The 10,683-nt window shown below is 45.6% G+C and overlaps 1 protein-coding gene across 1 annotated transcript in view; it reads left to right on the top strand.

The window, feature by feature from the left end:
* THSD4 (thrombospondin, type I, domain containing 4) overlaps positions 1–10,407 on the top strand; it is a 329,142-nt gene extending 318,735 nt beyond the window's left edge. The window contains exons 11-12 of the mRNA XM_014530493.1: positions 3,676–3,820; positions 4,781–10,407. Of these exons, the coding sequence (XP_014385979.1) occupies positions 3,676–3,820; positions 4,781–4,923 (288 nt within the window). The 3' untranslated portion in view covers positions 4,924–10,407. The remainder of the gene's footprint in view (positions 1–3,675; positions 3,821–4,780) is intronic.
* Positions 10,408–10,683: the final 276 nt, after the last annotated feature.

Below are 10,683 nucleotides of genomic sequence, written 5' to 3'. Positions count from 1 at the left end.
TAATGAACAACATAAACTGATGAACAAAAATAGAGCCAGAGGGGAACAAAAATATACTAGAATAAAATAGAAGTAATCCTGTTATTTGCATATTTTTAATATTTCCTACAACTTTTGTGATATCATACTATGTAAGTACAGTTTTGGTAATATTATTATATTTAAAATCCTTTTATTCTTGAAATATTAATGTTTATTCCATGTAATATTATTATATGTAAGATCAAAAAAAAAAATGGGCAGAGAACCTGAATAGACATTCCTTCAAAGAGGACATGGAAATGATGAAGAGACACATGAAAAAATGCTCAAAGTCACTAATCATTAGAAAAATCCAAATTAAAACCACAATGAGATATCACCTCACACCTGTCAGAATGGCTATCATCAAAAAGCAACAAACAACAAGTGCTGGCAAGGATATGGAGAAAAGGGAACCCTAGTTCACTGCTGGTGGGAATGCAGACTGGTGCAGCCACTATCTAAAACAATATGAAGTTTCCTCAAAAAATTAAAAATGGAACTTCCTTTTGACCCAGAGATCCCACTTCTGGGAATATATCCTAAAAACCCAAAACACCAATCAGAAAGAATATATGCACCCCTATGTTCATAGCAGCATTATTATAATAGCTAAGATTTGGAAACAGCCCATGAGTCCATCAGTAGATGAGTGGATAAAAAAAAGCTGTGGGACATTTACACTATGGAATGCTATGCAACTGTAAAAAAAGGGATCTCTTACCCTTTGGGACAGCATGAATGGACCTGAAAAATATTATGCTAAGTGAAATAAGCCAAACTGAGAAAGACAAATATCACATGATCTTACTTATTTGTGAAATCTAATGAACAAAATGAATTGACCAACAAAATAAGACCTGAAGCAGGGAGGCATGGAACAGACTGGCATACCTCAATGTGGGGTTGGGAGGACAATAAGAAATTCGTGCATGTCGGGGGCAGGAGGGGGGGTTCCCTCAGCCCAGCTGTGCCCTCTCGCAATCCGGGACCCCTCGGGGGATGTCCAACTGCCGGGCCTAAACTGGCAGTCGGACATCACTCTCGCAATCCAGGACCCCTCGCTCCTAACTGCCTGCCTGCTCGCTCCTTACCACCCGCTTGCTTGTTCCTTACTGCTTGGATCACCACTCCTTAGCGCTGCCACAGAGGTGGGAGAAGTTCCTGCCACCGCCAGTGCGCTCGCCAGCCGTGCGAGGCTCCCACAGTGTGGGAGCACACTGTCCACCAGGGGCAGTTCCTACTTTGAGCATCTGCCCCCTGGTGGTCAGTGAGCGTCATAGTGACCAGTCGTTCTGTCTTAACGGTCGCTGGGCTTTTATATATATAGATATCATAGCCTATGGACACGGGCAATAGGGTAGTGAAGACCTAGGAGGCTGGGTAAGGGCTGGGAGGAGAGGGGAAGGGGGAAAATAGGAGATACCTGTAATATTATCAACAGTGAAAGATATTTTTTTTAAAAATTTTTAATTAAAAAAAGAAAAGTTTAAGTGAAAACCCTGTTGTCCTGGATTTGAATTAGAAATATCGATATGAACTCATAAATTAGTCTTACTTTCTTAGCTTTATCCAATGAAAGAGTCTAGAAACCATGACCAGCCCAGAAGCAAATGGCACACCTATTAGCCAGAATATAGTTTCAAAATACCACTCTTCACTAAAAGAACCAGGAATTCTTAGATAGGTGGCCAATTCAAGATCTGGGACTACATAATTATAAAATAGATTGAAATATATCTTAATATCTTTTAATATTTTTAATATACTTTAGGAAGTTCTCAAAGACAACTGAGTTTATGACCAGAGGACTCAAGAGCCAAATTTTAGAGGCTCCTGCTAGCCATTGATGGGACATCAGTGAGCATCAGGAAAAAGAATAACTACCATAGATTGAATGAAACACATCACATATGTTAAATTCATCCATTTATAAATTATAATAATAATAAACTAATAGGTCACCAATAGAGAATGTTAGAGGAACCAACTCATTGTTCTGAAAACTGATAGATAAAAGAAAAGAGTCAAGCATTTACTAACAAACAAGCTGTACCACTGGGTAACGGGAGAGTAATGGCTAGGGCATGGTTGGGGAAGGGGAGGAGTCTTTAGCAAAGACTACAGTAATATAAGAAGAGATAATCGAATATAATCAGCATTTTTCAACCCTGAATGAATTAGAAGATCTGGGCTTTGCTCATCAGTGGCTGCTGACATCCCCAAAAGACAGGCAATTATACACATCCTGAGAAGCAGTCTCACCAAAAAAATCAAACCTTTCACCCGTTAAGGCCTCTTCTAGATCCAACTTCCATTTTACAGGAAATACAGAAGCCAGAGGAGCATGTTAAACTGTCCCATGAGGATGCAGTCAGCAAAATCCTGACTCTGCCAGACAAATGACTCAGTGCAAGGGGAGAAAGCGCAGAAGAGGGGAACTTATTGATTAAAAGGGATAAAAAAAGGCGTATCAGTCAACTGCAGTGTGCAGATCTGATATGGATTCTGATTTTTAAAAAAAATATTAAAATTTTATGAAATTCACAAGATAAGTGAAAATAGGAACATTGGCTATCTACAGGGGTGGGCAAAAATCAGTTTACAGTTGTGAGTATGCAAAAGTTTTTTCTTGTAGTATTATTTATTAACTAGAGGCCTGATGCATGAAATTCGTGCAAGGGGCTTGGCCCCCACCGTGGTGGCGGCGGCTACCTCTGCCTCAGCCCCCGATGCTGCGGCTTGGTACAGAAGGTTGTCCGAAAGGACGTCCAGAAGGATGTTTGGTCTAATTAGCATATTATGCTTTTATTATTATAGATTATTGTATTATTTTCCATACAAACAACTGTAAACCTACTTTTTCCCGCCCCTGTATTTAAAAACTACGGAATTGCCCTGGTTTATGTTACTCAGTGGTTAAGCCTGAACCAAAGGGTGGCAGGTTTGATTCCCAGCCCTGGTCAGAGCGCATATGGGAGGCAACCAATGTATGTGTCTTTCTCGCATCAATGTTTCTCTCTCTCTCTCTCTCCTGCCTCTCTCCCTCCCACCCTCTTTATAAAAAATCAATGGAAAAAATATCCCCAGATGAGGATTAACAAAAAAATAAAAACAATAGGAACTATGTATTATTAATTTCTAGGTGTGATAATGGTATTGTGGTAATTTTTGGTTGTTGTTGTTAATCCTCACCTGAGGATATTTTTTTTCCATTGATTTTTTTTTCTTTTAGAGAGAGTGGAAGGGATCAACTCTGCAACCTAGGTATGTGCCCTTGACCAGAAACGAACTCACCACACTTTGGTGCATAGGCCAACACTCTAATCATTAAGAAACACTGACCAGGGTGGTATTGTGGTAATTTTTATGGAGTCCTTATGTTTTAGAACTACAAACTGAAATATTACAGAAGACATGATATGATTTCTACATTTGCTTCAAAATAATCCGAGAAGTGGACGTGGGTGGGTGTAGCTGGGACATGACTTGAATGATTTGATGGGTGTTGAAACTGGTTGACAGATGCATAAGAGTTTGTTTGACTATTGTCTCCTTTTGGAGATGTTTGAAATTATCCATTAGTTGTCCTCTGCAGTGTCTGAGCTAATAGACTGCCAAGAAATCTAACCTTCTCCCTTTGTGCCCATGCAGTGCTCCAAGAGCTGCCAGGGGGGCTTCCGGGTCCGGGAAGTACGCTGTCTGTCAGATGACATGGCCCTAAGTAATCTCTGTGACCCTCAGCTGAAACCAGAAGAGAAAGAATCCTGTAACCCTCAAGACTGTGTCCCTGAAGTCGGTAAGTAGGGATCCTGGAGTAAAGACGCATCTGTTAAGCTCTGTCAAGTTCTCTGGTGTGAAATGCCACATCCATCTGGAGTTCAGGGGTCAAAGTACTTTTGGTATGTTAAGTTTATAAGCCTGGATGGTGAGCCAAGCCACCCACCAAAAAATAAACTTAAATGTGAATTGATTAAAATGGTAATGCATTCAGAGACTTCGTTCCATCATCCTTAAGGTCAGAGTAGTGAGATTTTAATGTCATGTTTAAAGAAAAAGAAAAAGCCCTACCTGGTTTGGCTCAGTGGATAGAGCATCAGCCTGTAGCCTGAAGGGTCCCAGGTTCAATTCCAGTCAAGGGCACATACCTCAGTTGCAGGCTCCTCCCCAGCCTGGACCTGGTCAGGGCACATGCAGGAGGCAATCGATGTGTTTTTCTCACCTCGATATTTCTCTCTCTGTCTTTCCTTCTCTCTTCCACTCTCTCAAAAATCAATGGAAAAATATTCTCAGTTGAGAATTTTTAAATAATAATCTACATACTAGTATATAAAAGGCTAATATGCAAAGTGTCCCCTTGGGAGTTCGACCAGGAGACCGGGAGTTCAATCACTCACTATGATGTGCGCTGACCACCAGGGGACAGCACAGAACATGGCGGGTGGGTGGCAACAGGGCGCGGAGGGAGCGAGGGAAGGAGGAGACGGGGAGGCGGGGAGGCGGAGAGGTGGGGAGGCAGGGAATCTGATTGGCCCTGATCGCTGGCCAGGCTTAGGGACTCTACCTGTGCACAAATTTCCTGCACTGGGCCTCTAGTAATAATAATAAAGAAAAAGAAAAATGCAAGCTCTTAGTGCACACCCACACTCCATCAGCAATAGGCAGCAGGACCAGGATGGAGAGCCCTCACCTCACTTTCTCTCCCCAGTAGTCCAGGCTGCCCCTCGTGCTCAGAGCATCTTGTTCTCTTCTGCTGCAGATGAAAGCTGCAAGGACAGATACTACAACTGCAACGTGGTGGTGCAGGCCCGCCTCTGCGTCTACAACTACTACAAGACTGCCTGCTGCGCCTCATGCACTCGCGTGGCCAACAGGCACGCGGGCTTCCTGGGGAGCAGATAACACCCCCGCACCTACCCAAAGAGCAGAGCAGCAAGTCTGTAAGAGGGTGACTGGCAGGCTGCTGATCCACCAGGGGCTCCCTGGCCCAGGGCGCTGCCAGCCAATTTGGTCACCAGCCCCGCCTTCAGTAAAGTGTACACGCGGTGCCCAGGCGCAGAGCCATCAACTGAGCATCGCCATCAACTGAAGTTCTCTCCTTGGGAAACCTGGCAACCTCTAACAGTGCTCTCTGAAAACCAGTCAGGGGGGCGTTCAGGCAGCTCTCAGCCAACCCCTCCTGGCACTTTCTAAGGCAGCAATTTAGCCCTGACTGGGCACTGCCTCCCCCAGGGGGCTATTGACCTTTCCAATATCAGCACCTCCTGGACAGTCAGAGGAGGCAGCACCCCTACCCCAAGGCCCCACGAAGCCTTGCTGAGATGCCGGCATCCCTGTTACCTCAGCCCCGCTGTGCCTGTCCTCTTTCTCAAAGACATTAAGTTGTTTGCCTGCCTCATGACACAAACATCTCATGTCATGCAGTGCTTTATTGTTTCACAGGTATATTCACAGATATTAATTCCTTAGCAGCTTACAACACCCCAGAAGGGAGGCAGGGAATGAATCGTCCCATTTTACTAGCAAGGAAACTGAGACTCATTGACCTCCCAGCCATATTCACCTGTTCAGTGGCAGAGCTGAGTCCCAACCCCAATCATCGGACCACAAAACCCTGACCCCAAGGCCTGTCCAGAAGTCTTAGGTCTGCAGGATGCGGCTTCATTTCAGACCAAGAGTGAGAATTTCCTAATTAGCAAACGAAACCCAGGTCTTTGAATTCTTCCCTCCAACCAAAGGTCAAAACTTTATCCCAGCATCAGTTGTTTCAGAAGTCTGTTTCCACCAATCCCTCCCCCCACAGTCGCAGGCCCTCATCACAGGACTCCGAAGCTTTCATTAAGCCCCGTCCTTGAAGAAACTCTCCCCTGAGACCATAAGGGCGCTGGGTATCACAGTCATTGCCTGAAATTCTGACTTCATTCCCCAGTGAGATGTTTTCCCTGGAACCAGAAGTCAGGGTCCCTTTGGCAACAACAGTCCCTTTCTGGTCCCAGAGCAGGTTTCCAGAGCTGTGTGCTCAGCCCCTCCTCAGCCACCCTCCCGGGCTGTTCTCCACACGTGCCTGGTGGAAAGTGTAACCAACCAACACCTGCAAAAACCTCGTTTCTATTAGAAAGTGTCTCCCTTTGGTCTTTTTGGTTTGATTTATGGACTTCTCTCTACTACTTCAAATCCTTCCTTTCTCACCCAGGACTGACAACCCATGTCCCGCCCCCCTCCCAGACATGAGCACTAACACCTACATTAATGGAGCCAGTCTGAGAGGAGGGGCTGTGAGCTGCAGTGACAGCTGCATCAGAGGGCTCTTCCCTGACTCGCCTCACCTAACTCTGCAGCTCCAGGGCCTGCGGGGGTCAGTAGGGGGTGGGGGTACAGTGCCTATTGAGAGATGAACTCTTTGAAAAATCCATTAAGAAGAAGAAAATATATGTACATATTTTTTCTTTTACCCATTAAGATAAGTACCAGGCTAAACAAATTGTAAGCTCTTAGTACTGTGGTCCTGGGCCCATTTCCCTTTTAAAGCAAGCCTTAGCAATTGAGTTTCTCCCACGAGCCCTTTAAACCAGAATCTGCTAATTAGATGATCACTTGCAGTTTTTGGAAGCAGTATCACCAGTCAGTCTGACACACTCTGTTTCCAGGGATTCTCTTTGGCTTTCTTGTGGCTGTCCTCTTCCTGGGGAGCCCCAGCACCACTTCCCAGAAGCACCCCATCTCTCCTGGTTCTTATGGGACTCCTGCAGAGAAGCAGGCGCGAAGAGGCCCGGCTCCTCCGGCCACCAAGTGTGTCAGTGATTTCATCCCGTGCCCCCCCCCCCTTCCTTTCGCTAGAAGCTTTTTGCTTCTAATCACAAGGGGAGTTTGTCCTTGACGCAGCTGCCCTCGGAGCCTGCTGAACAAGCCAGCCATCTGCTGGAGTCCTTGCAAGAGGCTGTCTTTACACGTGGGAGGGCAGGTGGGTCAGTGGGTGGGAGAGCAGGAAGGCTGATTTCACCTCAAATTAAGGGAAAACCTTGTAGCCATACCAGCTGCCCAACAGAGGTGTGGCCACCATCTGTGAGCGCGCTCCACCCGAAGTGGGACCTCTCTGTCGCGTGGGAGGTGAACATCCCGGTTCCCTCCACCTCGGGATGCTCATGATGCGCTGGTCAGTGGTGGCTTTGTCTCTGACATCTGACAACGTCCATGGCTCCCAAATGCTACCTAACATTTCTTTAAAGGCACAGCGATCCTTCCATGATGACGGCCATTGTGGAATTGGGTCGGGGGATCTCATGACTTTGGGGGAGGGGGCAGAAGTACCTAAACTCGGGGGCTTTATTCTCTTCCAACAAATAGCTGAGCTATTCTTGGAATTCATATATCTCTGGAAAGTTTATAAATTACTAGAACGGGGGTTTTATTCGTTTATTTGTCTTAGAAATCCAATTTTTACTAATTTCCTAGCTTCTCGTGTCAGCATCCAAATGCCTTTGTCCTTAGCACAGCACATCAGATAAAGTCCTTTGATATTTCCAGTGACGACGACGTGCCTGTGTAGGGAGTCTAAGGAAAGCTCCCCTTTTGGTGGCTCCCTCCCTCCAGATGTGTCTCCTCGCCCTTTCCTAGACCCTATGATTTTGCTTTCTCCTCTGCATTACTTGCCACCCCCTTCTCAGTCCTCTCCATGATCTATTAACTGGCCACAAGGCAAAACTGAAATTTACATTTGATGGTGCTTTTTTTTTTCTTCTGTGCACTGGATTGCCTCGTTCTCTGCCCTGAATTTTAAAATTAGGTGAATTTAAGCTGTTACCTGTTTTTCTCACAAACATCAACAGAGCTCTAAACAGAAATAGTTTCTCTGCCCTCAGGGACCTGCAGTGTGACAGGAGCTCTCTGAGCTGTTCCCAACTGTGCCTTTGCCTTCTCTGGCCTGGGTTCTTTCTGAGTTTTCCTTTTTCATTTCCTTGAATATGTATCATTTAGGTATCCTCAGAGTGTTCAATATTCAGCACTCTTTTTCCTTTAAAACAAATGGCTTTATAGATGGATGAAAAAATGGGAAGCAAGCTTAATTTATTTCCATGCAATTGTGTGGCAGAGAGAGAAATCCAGATATTATTAATATTACTAGTATCATGCTAAGGCAATGTCTTTTTTTTAATATGACCATTTTAGAATTTAAATATCAGTTCTTTAATGTGGAAGAAGACACAAATATAAGTGGTAAAAAGAAATAGGACTTACCTTAAAACAGGCTTCATACTCAAACCTGAAGGAACCTATGCCAGCATGGCAGGTGGAAGCCAACATTTGATCCGTGCTGTGTAAAACATTGTCAATGTGGCTGGCGGGGGGAATAGTGCCTTGCTGGTGAAATTCGTAGATGGCATTGGCATTGGAGAGCTAACAGCATGGGTGGCAGGTTCTGGACCCAAATGATCGGGGAGACTATTGACCAGGAAGCAACATATAGTCCTACCTTTGGGTTAAAAAAAAAATACTATACAAGTACAAGGTGCGGAAGATATAAGAGTTTTGGTTGACTAAGCTCAGTGTGAGTCAGGAAAGTGGGATGGAACCACAACAAAATTAAACACAAAACACTTGGGCTACATAAGGAGAAGACGTTGGTGAGCGTGTGCCATATTGTGGGGAGTGTCACCTGTGTGTAACATTCAGCTGAGCGTGCCCAGTCCTGATGAGCGGTGCAGGCTGGTCAAAACAGAGGAAAAGACTTTATGAGAATGTTTAGCCTGGAGTCCTCGGGATAGCCATCCAGGAACAGGAGATAAATCTACAGGGAGGCAGATTTCAACTCTTGCAGAAGAGCCGGCTTTCTGCAAGTTAGAGCCTTCAAGAGGTAGAGCCTCTCTGGCCGGTGGTGGTTGACCTGTCGCTGGCGGTCTCAGCAGAGGCTGAATGGCCCTTTGTCGGGGATGCTGGAGAGGGGATTCAAGCACGCAGCTGGGGCAATATGACTTAAGGTCCTTACCAAGTCTGGGTTTGGGTGACTATAAGTAGAACAGTTTTAAATGGTTCTTCCGGTCTGGAATGGCCGGTGCAGGCATGCCTACTTCCCATTCCTGTGTCTGCAATTTGGACCCTGTGTCGCACCCCTCCAAGCTCAATGCAGCCACTAGGAAACTGGTCAGAGCTGCCCTGACTGGTCCTGCTTTGTAGACGAGTAACCAAATGTCCCGATGGACAGTTCCATGCCCAGGGTCACATGCCTTGATGGTGGCAGAGCCTCTACTAGACTAGGACCCTCTAATACCATCTTTGTTTCTCAATTCACCTTCCTTTCCTGCACCTTTGCTAGAGCAAAGCAACCCTCTCCACCCCGAACAGTCCCACCTGCGGGTTACAGTGGGAGCCGTCCTCCGTGCTGAGGAACATGACCGTGAGAGGCTGGGAACTTCCAACCACTTCCTCGCCATCTTCCAGACTGAGCCCTTCGCCTCAGTGAGAGGAAAGCCATCCTGTTACATAACTAACCGCACCTGCCTTGACCCCCACGCCCCCACCATTCAGTTTGACAGAAGGATATACTTTGTTATAACTTATTATTTGTTCTTTGTAAATACAAGATGTTTATAGGAAATGTGTATTCTGAACTCTATTGACAGAATGAGTCACTACACCAAAATAGTTCTCTTATTTAGAATAAGTTAATTTTAAAGGGACCTAATAGGTATTTATTTACATATGCAATCCACGTTTGTGTAAAATCATTTGATCCTACTAACCCAGCTTCCTGGAAAGTTGCTACACAACGTCTTACCCTAAGTCCATAGTTACGATTTGTATACTGATTAGTCAAATTCCTTGGGTTTTAAGATGGAATATAAATTACTTGGCTTTTCGACTTGCTCAGGGCTTTTTCCCCCTGGCATTGTATCCGTCTAGATTGCCACCTTTTCATCTTAAATATTTTATTTGCTCATATAATATGCCCTCTCTTCATGCCCAAACACTTGGAAAAGGAAATATGAGGGTCTTTCCCTGTCTCCTCTGTCTTGCCTCCTTCATGAGAGTCACCAGCAGTGAGTTGCGGGAGGCTCGGTTAGAGCCCTGGGCGAAGCAGAGTCTCCCTCCCTGCAGGGCCCGGGGGCATGAAGATGCATTTACTGACCGCCCTGTCTCCGGGCCCCCTGGGCACTGCTGAGTGGGGACTCTGGGCTTTCCTATCAATAACTGCATAGTCAGGAGCAAGGAGCCCCCTGAGTACTCCACTGACTGTGTCACCTTGTGATGTTAAATTATTGTTTAAAGAGGTGGAATGTGAAGGTGAATTATATGAGTAAGTACCGTCTGTTTTCTCTTCAGCAAAAAGGACAACTATTTTTGTGTATGACTAATTTATTTTTATTATTGTAAAAATACAATAAACTGGTTAAGAGATCAGCTTTGTTAACACATTTGTGCTCACATTGCTTCAGACAGCCCCCTCTACAAAGAAGAACCGGGCCCTTTAGAGGTGGTTGGCTTGTCAGACTTGTGTTCCGGGCGCTCTGGGGGCGGCGGGGCCACTTGGAGGACAGGGTGCTCCTTAGACACAGAGGCTGTGAGCCTGTGGTCTGTGCAACTCCTCAGCGTGGCTGTGAGAGGATCCCCGGGGGAGCTTACGATAACATATTCAGGAAAGTGGCTGCCCCCAGGGTGGCCCTTTTC

Source organism: Myotis brandtii, unplaced genomic scaffold (assembly GCF_000412655.1).
Source record: "Myotis brandtii unplaced genomic scaffold, ASM41265v1 scaffold74, whole genome shotgun sequence".
Lineage (NCBI taxonomy): Eukaryota > Metazoa > Chordata > Mammalia > Chiroptera > Vespertilionidae > Myotis > Myotis brandtii.
Note: the sequence above shows the minus strand (reverse complement) of the source record. Positions and strands in the feature narration are given on the sequence as shown.